The sequence below is a fragment of the Diabrotica virgifera genome, chromosome 2, assembly GCF_917563875.1.
Source record: "Diabrotica virgifera virgifera chromosome 2, PGI_DIABVI_V3a".
NCBI classification, from domain to species: domain Eukaryota; kingdom Metazoa; phylum Arthropoda; class Insecta; order Coleoptera; family Chrysomelidae; genus Diabrotica; species Diabrotica virgifera.
In genome coordinates, this window is record NC_065444.1 from 162,779,603 (window position 1) to 162,800,933 (window position 21,331).

The 21,331-nt window shown below is 32.2% G+C and overlaps 1 protein-coding gene across 1 annotated transcript in view; it reads right to left on the bottom strand.

The window, feature by feature from the left end:
- Positions 1–501: 501 nt before the first annotated feature.
- Positions 502–21,331, bottom strand: part of LOC114330705 (gamma-soluble NSF attachment protein-like) — a 54,252-nt gene continuing 33,422 nt past the window's right edge. The window contains exons 7-8 of the mRNA XM_028280121.2: positions 17,681–17,919; positions 502–15,366 (exon numbers count right to left, since the gene is read on the bottom strand). Coding sequence (XP_028135922.2) covers positions 15,262–15,366; positions 17,681–17,919 — 344 coding nt within the window. The 3' untranslated portion in view covers positions 502–15,261. The remainder of the gene's footprint in view (positions 15,367–17,680; positions 17,920–21,331) is intronic.

Below are 21,331 nucleotides of genomic sequence, written 5' to 3' on the forward strand. Positions count from 1 at the left end.
AAAGATATTTTTAATAAAATTGGTATTTTTATGAGATTATTTTAGGGGGGTCATTGACCAATTGACCCTAAGGAGGAGCCGCGCTTGAATAGACTACATCCTAATAAGATCAAGATGGAAGTCGTCGGCCATCAACTGTAAAACATATCCTGGCGCCGAGTGTGGAAGCGATCATCAACTCCTGGTATTGAACTTTTCCACCTTTAGACGTATCGGAGGAGTTTGGCAACTACCAGAATTTTATAAAATTCTCCTGTGACAGTTTGACTCTGATAGGTCTAAAGGTGGGGGAAAGTATCAATATTATGTAAATTTATAGGCTTCTATTGATAATTTCCAACCTCTACGAGTTTCATCTCTTTACGTATTATGTTTTCCGTCTTTTCCGGTATTTTGGCGGATATTAGCACACTCGTCACAGTATATTAGATTTTTAAAAATACGTATCAGTGGGGAAATGTTAAAAAGGGTAAGAAAAGGTATTCATTCATATATCTATCAGATATTAAATATTTTCTTTATTTATTAAATTAAGCATTGATATTAATCATAAATTTAATATCCTTACACCGAGGATATCTGACTAGAACAAGTCGATAACATTAAGATATTAGTAATGTAATCAAGCAAAAAAGCAGTACGATTGATACTATTATGCTATAAAATGTTCTAATAGGTTCAGCTGTTATACCGTTCAAACAAGAAATACTTTCGTTAACACAATACATGGAGATTGTTCAATAGAAACATAACATAAATATATTCAATTCAATTCAAATCTATTCCTCCATAGAGTAGAATGGAAAAGTACTTCATGAATAGTTATTCGAAAAACAATATACTTTAAGGGTACTCAATAAACAATAAATATATCTTGCAAAATTACAATACAAAGAGAGCGTATATTGCCATCTTTGCGATCTAATAAATTTACTAAATTCAGTAATGAGGTATTGGAATCTGGAACCAATAATCTTGTAAATGGGCTTAGTAACAATTTCAGTACCATCAGAAACGAAGTTCATTGATGAAATGTTTAGAACTGAGATATAAAAAGTTGAACACTTTAAAGAAGAAATGTGTCCTGTACAATAAAAAGGGTAGATGATACTACTACTAAATATTACGCGACAAATGACCCCTTTCATAATATTCACAGAGAAAAAATGAGGACAATCTTATTCATCGTAACAGGCAAATATTAAAGAACGGCAAATTTAGAAAGACAACGACAAAACTGGTTTACGCAGTAGAAAATAATTCAACTAAAGACCGAATATATCAGTTGGATATCTATGAATCAATAAAATAGTGAATATTACAGCTTACTTAATGGACATATATATTTTAAATTAATAAAAATTCTTCAGTTTATCCATGTTTCCATTGAACAAATCCAATACTATAAGTTTGTTTAATTAGAACACCTTGTACATTTTTTTACTACAGGTCAATCATATCGTTATACGTCTAATGAATATTATACTTCTTTCTTGCTTGTAAAAGAAACCGTTCTATATACAAAATATAATGTATCATTTACAACAACTGACAATGATAACTAAAAGATCATATTATACAATACCCCTGCTTAAGGAAATTTGGAATAACGAGATTTTTGAATGTTACCGCCAATTTGTGTTTGAACGACAATGTATAATAATTCTCTGAACGTTTAGACTATTGTTTTGGTTACTACAACAATAAAAGTATAATACTCAAGAGTGAAGAATCATCTCTTTACTCAAGTAAAAGCGTCAGATGTGTAAGAAATGGCCGCTTTAAATGTTTGAGACGAAAATAAGAATTTCTTAAAAGATAAGAGGTGTGGTTACTATGTTTCTATATTTGGCTGAGATACGTAGAAGATGCAAGGCTAAATAAAATGGCTGCACCTCTCAATGTACAAAACTAAGGAATGCTAAGGTATGATATAAGGCGGCGATACTAGCCAAACAATAAAAGTATTTACAATTTTATGCATAGTTGATTAGTAATAAAGTTTACTCCTAGAATGAATAAAAGATATTATAAAGAAATTTCATAAACATCTTTGATAAGCGTTCATTAAGTGAAAAACTCTATCTCTTTTCGTCTCTGAAAGTAAGGCGCACAAATAGCTTCAAACTCTGTTAACATTGGTAAGGTTATTTAAAAAGTTGTTAATCGTGCGGACTATGAGAAGTAGTCAATTAGTGAGGTAACAGCGTAAGCCAGAGTAAGATATTGAAGAACCTGCTTTTTATGTATCAGTACAATCAGAAGATAAATTAAGTTTTGCACTTGGCAGAAAAGCTACATATGTACTGATTAAAAAATGATTAGATGTTGAAAAATAGAGCCTCAAATACAAATTTTTCGTGCAAAACACAGAATAATAGCTATTTGTATAACAAGGGACGAAAGTGCTACTTTTCCTCCCGAGAATAGCGGAGGGCAGTAATTCATTCAAGGGAGGAAAAGGCACTTTACTCCCATGTTATACATATGGTTTTTCCACCTTCCTCAAATAAATCATTTTTTCATTTTCACTTAATTTATTTATGTAACTAACCAACAAAATTTATTAGAACTAAAACTAACAATTAGGTACAATATAACTGTCAACTGTCAAATATAAGTCAAATTATTAATGTAAACATTGTTAAATCAAAATAACAATTTACTATTTTTTACCATTCTGCAAAATACAGGGTATTTTATAAATAAACGTTAAAATGTATAGATACTTACGTAATACAAAATAGATATTGTACAGGGGGTCAATAAGTTATATTTCATAAATGAAATACCATGACGTCACTTTTACTTGTCCTCCCTAGGTACTTCCGGACATCAGGTCCGGAAAATATACTTTCGGTAGAGGTAGGTGGGAAAATAATTATTTACAGTTATGTCATTTTATATATGAAGAACAATTTTACATTCGTCGGGAGATTTTGATAAGATTTTGTCAGAGTGCTTTTCTGGAATACGTATTTAAACATCAAACAAACAGGGAGTATAGTTCACATGTTCCACAAATATGTTCAAATTATAGAAAATAAACAATCATTCTTTAAAAATAAATTTAAAAAAACTTAAGTAGGGGTCTTAATAAAGTAAGCTCGGGGTATTATAATCATAATTTGAGCAGAGTGTTGTTTCTACAATCAAAATATAAAATTTTTAAACATTATTATATTTCGTTTATGGCGAATAAGACTAAGTTACTACAAAGTTTTCTTTTTAAACATCAACAAAGACATTCATTTATAAATTGTGTAGATTGAAATTAATCATGAATAATCGCAGATAAGGAAAAATAATCGTAAATAATTATTGTTTATTAATATGTTGTGCACGGCTAAAATCTGCCCTCCCAGCATTATTTTTTTTTAATTTTTAACTCTTTATTGTTTTTATATTGTGTATAGTTATTATCTTGTGCACACTTCCATCATTTAGACATACAGTGTTTACAAGTCATTATTTATCTTTATCTGAGACTCTCATTTTCTTTACAATCATTATTCGAAAAATTAAACTATTAATAACAATTGTGACACACGAATTATTTTTGTTACTTTGTTACCACTTAAAATTATAAGCCAACGAAACCAACAAACCTAATATACTAAATGCAAACTTTTATGGTTTTTTAATTTTAATTTATTCAGTTTTACGATTTAAGCCCACAAAAAAAAAACACTGCAAAATTTGTATCACTTACACATCCTAAAGGAGAAAATAAGAGATATCATATTTAGGTCATGTGGTTTCCGGTTTCCATGACATAATATATCGTGACAAAGTTTCCATTAGAAACCAATAATTATTAGAATGAACTGATGATTCCAGAATCTACATGATTATTTATGAAATGGTACACTTGCATTATATATGAATCTACATGCAATCGTACACTTGCTTTTTCCAAAAAATCACAACAGATATTTAATTCACTCAGATTTCTTTCGAATTGTTTAATAATATAAAATATTGATAACAAAAAAACGAAAATTTTATTTCAAATCATCTGAAAACAAAATCCTAAAAAGCTGTCATTGATTGATCGAAGAAATATTACTAAAAATCAGGATTTCCTTCTCGTCGATATTTGTAGTATTGTATGACGATTCTCATTCTTTGAAGCATACTTTTTATCACAGCAGTAATTACATGCTGAGCTACATGTGCCTTTCATGCACCTCTTCTACTGTATCACTATGTGAAACTCGTAGTTCCGATGTGCTTTAAATACTGATGTTATTCTGGCAAGGTGCAGTCGAACGTTATCATGCATCTAAAGAAAATTTTTTCTAATGAATGGCGCGAAAGGTATCGCGTATTCTTTGAGACACTATATTATGTAAATATTAGCGTTCAGACTGGCTCTTCCAAAGGTTTTAAGGGCTATATTAGCTTCCAAAGAAATTCCCTTTATCATTGCAAGTCGATCAGATAGCCAAGCTGACGTTAGGGGGCTACTCGCATTTGCTTCACTATCAAATGATTTAGCGGACGATGGTTCGGGCCGGGACAGAAAAAAAGTGCTAACGTAGTAGTTCAAAATTCTAAACGAATCTGCTACTTAGATTAGAATACGCAGGTGTCTGATCGGCCTATGGATGAGTAGTGGGCACGAGATAAGGGCTTGCGGCTCAGTGATACTTCACCATAGATACCCACCAGAACAGTGTACAAGCCTATACTATAAACCGTTTAATAAGACTAATAACACAATTTTTATGTTCCAATATACAAATAAAACAAGCTTTGTAACTCAGTTTTTTTTTCAAAAAAGTAATTATATTTAATTAATTAAAGACTTGTACGCTATGTTACCGTTAAAACCCGAATTTACTAGGAAAAACTAGTTTTAACTAAGCGCTTTAGACAATTCTAGTTTTAACTCTAGACTTCTAGTCAAAACTCGATTTGACTGCTAAATTCAGTTAAAACTCGAAATCCCGAACAAATTTCATTTAGAGTAGTTTTTACTGAAATTACTAGCGAATACAGTTAAAATCGTTGCGAGAAGAGACAAATACGATTTGGCTTTTTCGGGGTAGGGTTAGTGACGAAGGCGGCCGGTCGGTAACAAACTAGTGTGTGCAACTGTTGATTTTTCTGCATCGTTTTTATTGAATATATTACACTACGGTGTATTATTCACCATGAGTGATAATGTCGAAGATCAGGTTGAGAGCAGAGATATAAGAACTTTGAAGGAACGTTTTTTGGAAAAGATCTTGAAAAAAGAACAGAGCGAGAAGAAAGGAAGTCACTATAATGTTGTGACCAAAGCATGTATAATAAATTAATGTCCGAAGTACAAGATGCGGAATTGTCTGCCCAGAAAACACTAAAACGATTTAGAATTGTTGAAGTTGGCGAAATAATAAAGTTGGCTTCTAGAATTGAACCTATCAAATATTATGTACCTGCTGAAGACATTTTTGACACAACTGAAGCAGCCCAGCCCACGTTGCTATTGGTCATGGAAGTTGGGATGGGTTGAAAACTGAAACCGCCAGAAAATACGCAAATATAACAATTGGTATGTTCAATAATTTTATATCAATTTGTGAGACCTGCCAACAGAAGAAGAGTAAATCGAAGAGGGGTCTTGTGTCGAAACCTATATTGCGTTCAGAAATGAATAGTCGCTGTTAGGTAGATTTGATCGATATGCAATCACAAGAGGATCACGACTACAAGTTTATTATGGTTTATCAAGACCATTTATCAAAATTTGTTTTGTTACAAAGTCAGAGGGCGGACGAAGTTGCTTATCAATAAATAACGGATATATTCTTGACTTTTTACATTCATGCATTTTACTTTCTGATAATGGCCGAGAGTTCGGTAATGCATTTATAAATGCGGTAATGTCATACTGGCCTAAGGCATAATTAGTTCGTGGAAAACCAAGGCACAACCAGAGTCAAGGTTCAGTAGAACGAGCTAACCAAGACATCGAGAAAATATTAGCAGTCTGGATGCAAGACAATAACAACAACGTAGTCAAAGGACTTGCGTTTTTACGTCTACGATCTTGTCCAGTATTTTACGTTTTAGAGAAATTATTTACAAATAACCAGAGCGGCAAATTATTTACCGAGTTTTAGTTGAATCTAGAAATTACTGAAAAGTTTAGTAAAAACTAGTTTTGACTGAAATATGTTTAGTCTCAACTAGAATTAACTGAAAATATTTTATAGTTCTAGTTTTCACTAGTTAAAACTAGAATTGTCTAAAGATCATAGTTAAAACTAGTTTTTCCTAGTAAATTCGGGTTTTAACTGAAATCGGGTTTTAACTGAAATCGGGTTTTTACAGTAACATATACATTCATTGTGATTTGGCAAAACAGATTAAATGGTAGCCAATTGGTCAGCTTGAACAATATGGCCGAAATCAACTGTCAAAGTTCGGATGTCCCTATTGGAAGATCCTCTATATTTATAGGTAAATATACAGCCCTACTGAGTGGTTCCCGGGAAAATTGAAAGCTAATTAGGTTACTAACCTAAAATAATTGATCGAAGCTAGATTTGAACCTTCATGCTTCTATGTGCGTCCCCAGAAACGGTAAGAACAAGCGAGAAAAACTATTTTTATGAGTAACTATATTGTAATTATGAGTTTTTACAGTGTAGGTACTTATTATAAATTACATCAAACAATTGTAAGTACAACAATAATTAATAGTATATTTTTAACACATACAGGGTGATTGATTAGTGGGGTAAAGCTCAATAGATCCGCTATAGTAATAGATAGCAATAAAAGTTAATAACAAAAATTGTAGCCAACTTTGAGCTTCACATTACGAAATTAGTTAGAATGCTACAGGGTGTTCGATAACACAGTGACAGACCAAACTTATATATTTTTAAATGGAACAACCTAAATTTTATTTTAAATTCAAAATCCTGTTAACTTCTCCATCACAAAAATATAAAGATTTGTTATGTTATACAGGGTATTTACAAAGTTATAAGCAATTTTGTATGAAAATCGTAACAAGTTCAACTCCCTGTATAAATAAAAATAAGCACAACAGCAATGGTTTATTAATGCCATATTTTTTATTTATTATGAAAATTTTCAAGAATTATTGGCATTGCTAATTTTCTTTATATCAAATACAGGGTGTGCCAAAACGCAAGTACATTATTTTCTCAGTAATGTTAAATGGAACACCCTGTATTTTATATCATTATTGAAAAGTAACATTACCGTACTTTAATTTTTGTATAACATTCCCTATGTCCAAATTTATTAGTTTTCGAGATATTTTCATTTTTCAGAGCAAATTATTCAGGTGTCTAAATTTATGTAAATTTTAAGTAAGCCATGACTGAATTGACAATAATTGACGATTACTGATTATCAATCCGGTAATCAATGTAACAATGTAGCAAAGAAAGAAATAAAAATAATTTATTAGTAATACATTTTTACAAAAAAAAAAACACAACAGCAACATTTTTGAAATAAAAACTACTTTTTTATGTAAATGTAACAAATAAAGAAAGAAAATTAGTAATAAATTTTACAAAAAAAAAACAAACAAACACAATATACAACATTTTGTGACGACAATTAAACAACTACTTTTGTATGTAAATGTAATATGGTAACAAATAAAGAACGAAAAATAATTTATCAGTAATACATTTTGCAAAAAAAACATGTTTGAAAAAATTAGAAGCTACTTTTCATAAAATATTTTTAATATTTAATTACATAAGGTGTTCAAAATTAGAATGAGCTACTTACTCTACGAAGCATTTGTAAATTAACACATCGAAATACACTTTGTATTCTATTTTTCATCTCATCCCTTGTTGTTGGAGGTATTTTATAAACTTCATTATTAACGTAACCCCAAAAAAATCAGTCCAGTTTATTAAATTCTGGTGATTTCGGTGACCACGCTACTGATCCATGGAAAAATGCAAATATCTCGAAAACTAATAGATTCTAAAAATTAAAGTACGATAATGGTATTTTTCGATAGTGATATAAAATACAGGGTGTTCCATTTAAAATTACTGAGAAAATAATGTACTTCCGTTTTGACTCACCCTGTATTTGATATAAAGAAAATTAGCAATATCAATAATTCTTGAAAATTTTAACCATTGGTAAAAAAGTATGGCATTAATAAACCATTGCTCTTTTGCTTATTTTTATTTATACAGGGAGTTGAATTTGTTACGATTTTCATATAAAATTGGTTATAACTTTGTAAATACCCTGTATAACATAACAAACCTTTATATTTTTGTGATGGAGAAGTTAACAGGATTTCGAATTTAAAATAAAATATAGGGTGTTCCATTAAAAAAAAAAACATAAGTTTGGCCTGCCACTGTGTTATCGAACACCCTGTAACATTCTAACTAATTTTGTAATGTGAAGCTCAAAGGTGGCTAAAATTTTTGTTATTAACTTTTACTGATATCTATTACTATAGCGGATCTATGGAGCTTTACCCCACTAATCAATCACCCTGTATATAGTAAAAAAACACCAATTGCCGAGACCGAAAACTGATAATAGTTACCGGAGGAACTGTTAAACATCGAAATGTGAACAAATCATATGAACAATTCCAAAATCCCACTAATTAAGAAAGGGGTACCTCAACGGTAATAACGATTACGAGAAAATAATATATCTTTATATTATATGTACCGAAAATCTAATAAAATAAATAATATAAGATCTAGAATCTAGATTGTTTACTAAAATAGAACAGTTTTAGTTCATATATACGATTATTATGTTGGGAGAAAAAGGGATTCGAAATGTAAAAGAAATGTTAACTAATAAAAACTAACCAGTAAAACCCCCATAGGAAGATCTCCCACATGATAGATTAATGGTATAAAATTTCTTTATTAACACATAGGTAATAAATAATTTAATCCTTTACCACCTATGTGAAGAAATCTGATTCATATTACGAGGAGTGGAACCTAATAATAATATAATATATATTATTATTATATATAACATAATATAAACAAATATATTCTGATAAATATAATTAGGACACAAATTAGGAAATACTGAGCAAAAGAAGCAGATATTTTCTCTTCGCTATTGCCCGAAATAACATTTTCATAACTTTACAAATTTCTACATTTCTTACATTTAAAAATAACGTAAAAAATAATTGTGTATCACTCTTGACTATAACATTAAAAAAAATAACAAATTTCCACACAAGAATGACATTCATTTACAAATATAGAAAACAAGATGAAATGCTTGTATGAATAAATTTCTTACTTAAAACATATATCACATTTATTCAATATTTAAGAATAATTAGGCTAATGAATAAAGTCTAGTTCTCATATCTAACATTTTGATCAAAACTTGACAAAGTACCTATCTTAAAATTTTCCCGAAAAATTTATAAAATTATATAAATGCATTCACTTTATTCTCTCCAGCTCTAACGCATCATTAGAGCAGACAGATGATCTTGACTGTTTCACAAAAAATAATAATACATTTTTTGTCGAGTTTTGAACAAATAATTTTATACAAATATAACAGAAATAATATTTACAGAAGCAACAAAAGGTTACACCTCGATTAGGACGTAGCACAGATTGTACCGACTGCCAATTATATATCATTCAATAACATAAACCATATATATACACTACTCCAAGAAATTAACGCACCACCTTAAAAATGGGTTATTTTTGATTTCTCGAATTTCCTAAACCTGTCGTCCGATTTAAGTGATTTTTTAATGTGTTATAGCCTTATTCTTTAACCATATCGCTGTAATAATATTGTTGCTAGACAGGTAAATTGTCATTGTATACCATGTGTTCCAATCAGAATGTGTTTTTTTTTCTTAAAGTTCACCACACCTTGTGGAATATTCTAGCATTTATAAAGTACTTAAATTAAAACCGAACTATAGCCTCAGATTTTCTTAACATTCTGTTTTTGAAGTGAAAACTTCTTTAGGGACGTTGTGCCATTTTTGGATAGGGGAAAAGCATTGAATTCGCGACCGTCATCGCTTATGCTATATATTATGTGTATGTATATATAAATTGTGTAGAGGTATTTAAATTTAAAATAAATGTAAAATCTATTTTAGGATGGGGAAAAAATATTGATTTCGCGACCATCATCGCGACCGTCATCGCTTCGGCGAAATAAATTTTGTATATATCTAGGTATATTATGTGGATGTATATATAAATTTTATAGAATAATTTAAATTTAAAATAAATGTAAAACCTATTTTAGGATGGGGAAAAAGGATTTATTTCGCGACCGTCATCTCGGTGAAATAAATTTTGTACGTATCTATAGTATGTGTATGTAGACATAAATTGTACAGAAGTATTTAAATTTAAAATAAATGTAAAACTTATTTTTGGATGGGGAAAAAGGATTTATTTGGCGACCGTCATCTCTTCGGCGAAATGAATTTTGTACGTATATTTATTATGTGTACCTATGTATATATAAATTGTGTAGAAGTATTTAAATTTAAAATAAATGTAAAATCTATTTTGGGATGGGGAAAAAGGATTGATTTCGCGACCGTCATCGCTTCGACGAAATAAGTTTTGTACGTGTATTATTATAATGTACGTATAATAATAGTAATATTATTGAAGTGCAACTTCTTTAGGGACGTTGTGCACTTTTTAGATGGGAAAAAAGTGTTAAATTAGCGACTGTTATCGCTTCGGCAAAATAAATTTTTGAAGTGAAAACTTCTGTAGAAACGTTGTGCCCTTTTTAGATGGGGAAAATTATTGAATTGGCGACCGTCATGTTGACCGCCATTGCTTCGACAAAATAAATTTTTGAAGTGAAAACTTCTTTAGGGACGTTTTGTACTTTTTCGATGGGGAAAAAGTATTAAACTAGCGACCGTCATTGCTTCAACGAAATATATTTTTGAAGTAAAAACTTCTTTAGGGACGTTGTGCCCTTTTTAGATGGAGAAAAAGTATTGAATTAGCGACCGTCATCGCGATCGTCATTGCTTTGACGAAATAAATTTTTGAAGCGAAAACTTTTTAGGAACGTTATACACTTTTTAGATGGGGAAAAAGTGTAGAATTAGCGACCGTCATCGCTTCGGAGAAATAAATTTTTGAAATGAAAACTTCTTTAGGGACGTTGTGTACTTTTTAGATAGGGAAAAAGTATTGAGTTTGCGACCGTCATCACTTTGCCGAACTAAATTTCGTACGTATATACAGGGTGTCCCGAAAAGATTGGTCATAAATTATACCACAGATTCTGGGGTCAAAATTAGGTTGATTGAACCTCACTTACCTATATACAATAGTGCACACAAAAAAAGTTACAGCCCTTTGAAGTTACAAAATGAAAATCGATTTTTTTTTTCATATATCGAAAACTCTTAAAAATTTTTTATTGAAAATGGACATGTGGCACTCTTATGGTAGCAACATCTTAAAAAAAATTTAAGTTAAATTTGTGCACCCCATAAAAATTTTATGGGGGTTTTGTTCCCTTAAACCCCCCCAAATTTTTGAGTACGTTCCAATTAAATTATTATTGTGGCACCATTAGTTAAACACAATGTTTCTAAAACTTTTTTGCCTCTTAGTACTTTTTCGATAAGCCAGTGTTTATCGAGATATTTTGAATATTTGTCGAATCCACCACATATTTGTATATGGTTAAGTACGATTGTAGCGACCTGTTAATAATCTGAAAATTTATTTATAATTTACATTTTTAGGTATATTTTGAAAAAGAAGCCACATCTCGATAAAAGGTGACTTATCAAAAAAAGACTAAGAGGCAAAAAAGTTTTAAAAATACTGTATTTAACTAATGGTACCACAATAATAGTTTATTTAGAACGTACACAAATATTTGGGGGGTTTAAAGGAACAAAACTCCCTTAAAATTTTTATGTAAACATATTAAAAAAGAAGCCGCATCTCGATAAAAACTGGCTTATCGACAAAATACTAAGAGGCAAAGAAGTTTTAAAAACGTTGTGTTTAACTAATGGTACCACAATAATGAATTAATTGGAACGTACACCAAAGTTTGGGGGGGTTTAAGGGAACAAAACCCCCATAAAATTTTTATGGGGTGGAAAAATTTCACTATAATTTTGTTTTAAGATGTTCCTGCCATAATAATGATACATGTCTATTTTCAACAAAAAATCTCTAATGGTTTTCGATATATTGAAAAAAATTGATTTTCATTTTGTAACTTCAAAGGGCTGTAACTTTTTTTATGAGCACATTTGTACTAAGGTAAGTTAGGTTCAATCGAAATATTTTTGACCCCAGAATGTGTGGTATAATTTATGACCAATCTTTTCGGGACACCCTGGTTTATCTTTATATTATGTGGACATCTTTATATTATGTGTATGTATACATAAGTAGCATAGAACGTACGCAACGCGTATATAATATAGTTATACGCTGTGAGCTCGTACGTAGAGGGGATATTTATAAATTCGTGAGCGCCAGTAGTGACAAGTCTGTAAACGTTTACCGGAAATTTGACATAAATGTCAAAGTGATTAATTTTAAATTAAAATTAAAAACATTAATTATAAAAAATGTTAGTTGACCAAAGCTGTGGTTTATATTTTTACCTTAAATATACTTACGTTTTAAATACTAAATTTGCGTTTTTTAATGTTCTGTAATATGTAATTATAAATTAATCTTGGCGCCATCTACATGATAATTGTGAAAGTATCCAAAGTAAGAAATTAATATTTCATCAATAGAACGTCAAAATGATTAGCAAAATCTTAAAAAAATCTATTACAATTTAATTACTTTTTAGCGTTGTAAATATTAAGCGATAACAATTAAATAATAAATTTAAAAATTACCGGTGAAAGTTGATTTAGTAACCGCTAGGAGCGACACCAGCGAAGCTCAGACCGTATAGCACTTCTTTTTGGACGGGGAAAAAGCAGTGAGCTTGTAATTTATATACTATAAGAAGTTTTCACTTCTGTCGGCACTTCCATGAGTGCTTTAATTTTTTCTTAAAGAAGTTAGGTACTTTAACAACTAGCCATGTTTTTCATCAATACAGGGTGTGCGACAAACTTTAAAGGGTAATTCTACAAAAAAAAGAAACGACAGTTTGCTTTATAAACTTATGTCCGCAAATGATTCGACCAATGGAGAATATAAAATTCTTAATTGTATGTCAAACAATGCGCAATAACTACCTCTTAAAACCTACCAAATTTCAATTGCATATCTCAACCGGTTTTACAGCAATAAATAAATCGTCAGTTTGTAAGAAAAATTTCAACATCCCGTATCTCGGAAACGAAGTATTTGCGGACATATGTTTATAAAGCAAACTGTCATTATTTTTTCATGCAGAATTACCCCTTAAAGTTTGCCGCACTTATTTTGAAACACCATGTATTGATGAAGAACATGGCTAGTTGTTAAATTAACCTAAATTTTTTATTATACAACATAAGCGAATGAAACAAAAAACAGAATGTTAAGAAAATCTGATGCTATAGTTTGGTTTTAATTTCAATATTTTATAAATTCTAGAATATTCCACAGGGTGTGGTGAACTTTGAGAAAAACACAGTTTGACCGGTACACAGTGACAATTTACCTGTCTAGTAAAAATTTTATTACAGCGATATTGTTAAAGAATAAGGCTACAACATATTACAAAAAATGTAAACTGCTCACATTTTTTGTAACATATTACAAAAAATGTAAACAGCCGTGGCGCAGCGGCATGACAACTGGTTTCATAAGCCAGAGTGCCCGGGTTCGAGCCCCGGTACAGACAATCCATTTTCATTTCTAAAAATGATATAGTACTTTTCATGAGCATTTTTCAGTGCGTCACAAATGATAGAAAAAAAAGTAAGTCCGTGATAATACACATTTATAACATTTATTCTAACATGACATTTTAGTTAAATTTGACAGTTGTCACATTTTATTTGCAATTTGGCATAAAAACAAATCAATTATGTTTACTGCATTTATAAAATGGCATTTTCTTTGATTTGTATAGTCTTATAAATTGAACAGATTATATTCGTAGATATATTATATAATTCGTAAATATTTTTTTCGATTATAGCGCCATCTATCGACAACTAGAATAAATGTTGTAAATGTCTCTAATCACAGACGTGCCTTTTTTCTGTCACATACAATTTAATGCGTTAGAAATAAATCGAAAAACTGTGACGCACTGAAAGATGCTTATGAGAAAAAGTTTACGAGCTGTTTACGACACTAGTTGCTTGAAACAGGGTTAAAGATGTAAATGGCGCCGGAACCTGTCCGAAAGGATCTTCCCGGCAAAAATACCATACGATATTATTATTATTATTACAAAAAATCACTTAAATTGGACAACAGGTTTGGGAAATTCGAGACATCAAAAATGACCCATTTTTAAGGTGGTGCGTTAATTTCTTTGAGAAGTGTATATATAATAACGTTATTTAAGAGTATAGCACAAATATTGGATTTGTCGTTAAATTTTTACACCTTGAGCATGAAAACTCAGTAGTTAAATAGAAACAAATGCACAGCTCAAAATTAAGGTAACAAAATTCTATATGCCTACCATTTTTAACAATAAATATGTTACGAATACACAGTGTACATTTAGGTTCTAAATACTTATGTATTCAAGTAATAAAAGAAGTACTACTGGATAAAATGTAAAAAAATTATATACATTTTCAGGGCATACTGCAATAAAGTTTCTTAGTCAACAATGGAGAAATTTTATTGACGATATTTGCATTGGATTTAGAAAGCCTCCAAACAGCAGTGACTAAAATGTCATAAAATATATTCATTACTAACGATCGTGTGTTCAAACATTAGAGTAATTCAAGTAATCGTGACAACTGCGCCACCAATAACTGATGAGTTCAATAAATTCAGTTAAAAAAGACGTTTTTTAATTACTCTCAGCGAAAGTTCGAAAGCATAACTCCAAAACTCAAAAACGTAAGCGTTTTGCAAGCGAAAGTACCCAACAAAAAGTCGAATTTTAATATTGTTACACAAGATGTTTACTATAGCTCTTAAAAATACATAGACATGTAAAATAATGTGACTCCCAAATTTTTGAGCGCCTTGTATCAAACAATTACGAATCCATAAATACCGATACCTACCAAAAATGTCGAGATGTGTTTAATATACAAAACTTTAATAATGAAAACCGATTAGAATATATAGTATCTATAGCAATTTAACATAATCCTCCTGCATATTCGTCCTCCTCGTTTTCTTCTGTTGGTACTTCTTCAGTAGCACTTGAAGGTTGTTCATCGTTGCTGAATACCTCTAACTCCTCCTATAAATAAAAATTTAAATAATTGTTCATTTATTGTGGACCCAGAAAAATAAGACCCATTACAACAATTAAATACTATTTTTGTACAGTTGTATAGACTATCTTTAGTTAGAATTTTTTGAAAAACTTCTAAAGCAGGCTTGAAAAAATGTACCATTTTAAATTAGAAAAAAATCTCAACTTGCGTCAGCATAAACACGGTTAATACTTTATTGTATTTGGCGCAAATCTAAGTTAATAAATAATCATTTCGTTTTGAATCGAAACAAGAGCCGTCTTATTTTAGTTAGTTCAGAGAGCGCCAAAAGCACTCTAACTAGTTTCAACTCTTGTTAGAGTTTTTTCAGAGGGCACGTATTTGATTCTCTCTGAACCACTAAAATTGTGGCCATCAGCCTCGATCCACAAACGAAAGATTATGATGACATGGATTCCGTGGCGGCATCTGCTAAAGACGAACCAAAATTTTACTTTTAATATTAACAATATTAAAAATAAAACTTTATCAGAACTAATCTTCTGGTTACACCATTCGTGGCTTCTAAAATTTGCAAGCCAACGAATCGGCTGAATTTGTTGGAATTTTACTGTGCTGGACAGGCGGGTAGTGAGATGCAACCTGATAGATCTCCCTCGGCCTTCTTAGCTCCGGCGATTCGTTGGCTTTAAAGCCAACTTTGTGGTAGGTAACTTTAAAATTTTAAATAGGAATCCCCATTTGTTATTGCAGATTTGGATTCCTTACGTAAAAATAAGTAGCTTTTGTTCGAGACATTTTTTCGAATTGGGGATAAATGGCGCTATAATCGGAAAAAACGATTTATCCTGATACACTAAGAAAATTATAGAAACAGTCTAAAACCAAAAAACACGTTTTTAATATTTTTCAAAAACTTATCGAAACTAAACACGACCCCCACTCCATCCCATGGAGGTGGGGTTGGGCTAACTTTAAAATCTTAAATAGGAACGTTTTTTATTGCAGATTTGGATTCCTCATGAAAAAATAATATTTTAGAATTGTTGATAGGTGGCGCTGTAATTGGAAAAATACGATTTATTAACGCCATCTATCAACAAATCTAAAAAATGTCTCGAGTAAATGTTACTTACTTTTTTATGAGGTATTCAAATATGCAATAAAAAAATGGGGGTCCCTATTTAAGATTTTAAAGTTACTCCCACCCCACCTCCATGGGATGGAGTGGGGGTCGTGTTTATTGTTATTCAATAGGTCTTTGAAAAATATTAAACACGTGTTTTTTTGGTTTTTCATTTGGAAGTGTATTTCTCGAGATATTAGACAGTTTCTATATTTTACCTCGGGTATCCGGATAAATAGTTTTTTCCGATTATAGTGCATCTATACATAAGTCGAAAAAATGTCTCGAATAAAAGTTACTTATTTTTGCGTAAGCAATCCGAATCGGCAATAAAAAATGTGAGATCCTATTTAAGAATTGAAAGTTACCCCCCACCCCACCTCCAGGGTGTGGTCAGGGTTGTCGGGTTTGGTGTTATTCGATAGATTTTTGAAAAATACTGAAAACGTATTTTTCAGTTTTTTGATCCGATGTAAATTTCGCGAGATATTCGACCGTCCCGCTACTTTTGCGACACCCTACATACAGTAAACGCCAACATACTAGACACATAGGAACATTGAGCTATTACAGTCCTGGACCCTTCACTTGTTGCAGTGTTTATTTTTTATGTCTAGTGACGTTTAGAACGTCAAAAAATGTATACAAACGTCGGCAGAAACTGAATATTAACATAGAAAGTTGACAAATAATAGATCAGCTGTATTTATTACATCTATTAAATAATCATTTAATCTACGTCAAGATTAGATCAGATGTATTAAATACAGCTGATCTAATCTTGACGTTTATAGTTGTCATTTTGTTAAAGTTGTAAAGTTTTAAAGTATTGTAATATTCGTGGTGTTTGAATAAAGTTATTTTAAAACAGAGTAATAATACTATTAACTAATGTATTTTTTGTATCGAAAAAAAATTATTTTCAACAGTTTCTTGACACTACCTAACATGACAGGGATGAAAGTCACATCTGAGAACGGACCGGATTAGCCCATAAGCATAGCAATTAGGTACCTACCCATGTGTCTAGTACGGTGGCTCTTACTGTATATATAATTAACCAGAACAACTGAACACACAGACGGGTTTGGTATTGTAATCGCTAACCTCCATTAAAGGAGACGATGCCCGCAAAATAAGACATAAATAAAATAAAATATTATAAGTAACAGTATGCTGTTATGATTATAAATAAATCAAAATATGCTTACATCTCCTTGTGCTTTGGATACGACATCAATAGGTGCCGAAGGGTTTTCTTGAACGACGCGAGTTTGGGGGAGCGAACTTTCTGGCAACCGCATATCCCTGGCAAGTATCGCGTATTCTACATCCATGTGTTTGATAAACGGGCTGTTTAAGGCTCTTTTAGCGCCTTCTGGATCTTCTTCGTCATAAGCTTGTAGCAAAGATTCCAAAGTTTGCAATTCTGGAGCTTCGCAGTAGTTACCTAAAAGAGTAAAATATTATTAAATTGCATTATACAAAAATTATAAAATTGCAAAATTATATGAAAAATTGCAAAAATATATGAAAATTTAAATAATTGTATAATAGTAGAAAAGTATTTAATAGTAATACTAGAAATATTTAAATATTCCACCAATAACTCTTCCATAGAACAGTCGACAAATAAAAATACTAAATTCTAAAGCTCCAGTACACTTAATTGTCTACAGAGTTCAACAATAGTAGTAGTCCCCAGTACACCGTCCTTTTTTAAAAATGATGACAAAAGTCTTAAAAATGGTTTTAACTGTTTCGTTTAAGCGAGTCTACCACTTTCTGAAAATATTCAGAGTGCAGGTTGGACGCGTTTCCACACGCACAATACCTAAACCTGTATCTCTAGCGCGGTTATGTTTTGTTATTGCAAAACTATAATTTTTAATGTTAATGAAAAGATTATACGCTAAAATGAAATAAATTACTTTTGTGTGATAAAAAAAGAGGGAGCGATCTTCGAGTAAGACACCCGTATGATGTCACTCTAGCGCGGTACAGTTTTGTTATTACAAAACTCTTAATTTTCAATTGAAAGTACTTATAATTAATTACAAAAGATTGTCCATCTCTTTGATCTAAATCGATTGCCAATTGTCTCCGACGAATTTACAGCATCATTTCTTAGTCCGACAACGTAATTATGTTAATTATGGCAGGTTATGTTGCGCGATTACAAAAGTTATAATTTTAATTTTTTAACTTACAAATAAAACATGTTTATTAAAAAAGTAAGTGTTTATTAATAAGCCTTCGCAAAGTGACGTATTTTTAATTAAATAATTATTCAATTTATTAGTAATTATTTATGCATAGCATATTGTACGTATCTTTTGAACGGTTATACTTATCATAGTGAAATTTGGAGGGAGGAAACAAACAGACGGGGGCTTCAGAAATAGTCATAACAGGTGACGTAATCATAGATATACAGTGATGAGCGCACTAATAACCGGCAAAATAGCACAAAAAATGGAAAACATTAAATTGTGAGATAAAAGAAATAAAACTAGTAGAGTTGTTAAATTTAGCGATAGTAACATATAAATTGATATTATATTGATTGTTTCCCACCTTTAGACGTATCAGAGGAGTATGTCAACTAAAACTGTCACTGTGACAGTGGCATTTCTCAAACTCGTCCGATACGTCTAAAGGTGGGAAACAATCAATATAATGTCAGTTCATAAGTTACTATCGCTAAATTTAACACCTCTACTAGGTTCATCTCTTTTTATCTCACAACTTAATATGTTTTCCATCTTTTGCGTCATTTTGCCGGTTATTAGTGCTGTATAAACAATAGATCAGGCTAGTTATATGCCACTCAATGCATCGGGGTGTAACGCCAATTTAAGTACAGTGGTCTAGCTATCTTTCTGTCGTACGAGTAGAAAGAGATAGATAGACCACCAACCCGAACTGCCCCGCGGAGCAGTTACGCTATTTTTCGGACCTTGCCTAATCTACGTATAATAGGGTTTTTCATTCAGTCATTTGTTTCGAGCTTCTGTCATATGTCGTATAATCCGTGTAATATTATTGTTAGGCGATTGACTCTACTATTTTATTTATTTATATCTTTAGGCACTAAGTTTAATTTAAATAAAGGAAGACTTACTTATATTATTTTATTTACATCACTTATTTATTTTAATAATTACAAATAACACCAACTAACACATCTAATTTATTTACAACTCAAATTTATGATTTAATTAACTAAACATAATAACTTCGATAACTAATATATACATTTCATTAAATCCGAATCGAGTACAATTATATTACGCGTCGCGGCTCGTTCATTGACTGACTGGCCTGTGATCGGATTCCTCTTCTTAAATACTCTGGCAGCGGTCGCCTCGAATCGCCGTGGAAGATCTGGCCTTTACTCGTAACGCGGAGAAATATCGAGAAGAATTAGGCCGGGATGTGAGGCGTCACATTGCCCCCTCCTTAAAAGATGGTTCCTCCTGGAACCTTGTCGGGACTGGAACTGGATGCTGGTATCTGCAACTGGACCCTCTTTTACAACTCCCAGTTGTATAAAAGTGACAGGGGACGGTCTTCTCTCCGCACCAGTAACTATGCGGATTGCAACAGACTAACACCTGGACCTCGGTGTCTTTAAAAATTTCTTCTACCATATTTCGGATAACTCTCCAGTCTAATTGGCGGCATTCTAACTTTGGCATGGCTAACTTTTGCACGTCGGACTCCAACACGTGCTCTCTCAATTGAATTAATGCATCCCATACATCTTGGTAGGTAGGTTGGTCATGGACAGTGTCTTTTGTTACCAGATAGAATAGGTAACGTGATGCATCTTGGAGTTTCAATGCTTTGCCAGGAGCTGGCAGTTGGCAATGAAGTTCTGCAACTCGACCAAACTTCCTTCGGAAGGCGGACGCCAACCATCGTGCGTCTTTGATACTGGCCGGGATGGTATGGGCCAGCGAATAGTCATCGGGAAGTGCGAGAAGATCTCGCTTTTCTTCAGTGGTAACACCATGTCTTGCTTTACCGGTACCTCCGTAGGCACCCATGAACTCTTCAAAGGTAAGGTCAGGTATTTCTCGAACTTGGTTGACTTCCACTTCTTCATCTACGTCGTGGTCTCCCTCGTACGGCGCCAACCGGTTATGGTGGACTATCATCGGCTTTCCCCTAGGAATCTTGCTTATTCGGTAGATAACGTCATTGATTTTCTTGACAATGAGGTACGGACCTTCCCAGAACTGCTGCAACTTGGGAGAACAACCTGTTCGCTTCTTTGGATTATAAAGCCAGACTTTGTCGTTCTCCTTGAAACATCCCTTCTCAGCTTGGGTATCGTATCGTTTCTTCATTCGGTCGCTAGCGATCTGAAGATTAGAACGGACCAACTCATGTATATCGTCCATTCTTCTTCGTAATTCATTCACGTAATCCTCACCAGCAACATCTTCTCCAGGTCGACATCCAAACTCTAGATCACAGGGTAGACGCATCTCACGTCCAAATAGGACTTTTGCTGGTGTTTGGCCAGTTGATTCATTAACAGCAGATCTATAGGCCATTGCGAAGAACGGAAGGTACTGGTCCCAGTCTCGTTGATGATTGGACACCATCTTTGTCAAATACTTGCCGACTGTCCTATTCATACGCTCCACCATTCCATCCGATTGCGGGTGATAGGCCGTGGTTCTTGTCTTCTTCATGCCTAGTTTATCACAGATTCCTTGAAATAGATCGCTCTCAAAGTTCCTTCCTTGGTCACTATGGATCTCCAGAGGTACTCCAAATCGGCTGATGCAGTCTTTGATTAACACATCTGCAATAGTGGCGGCCTTCTGGTCTGGAATTGCGTAGATCTC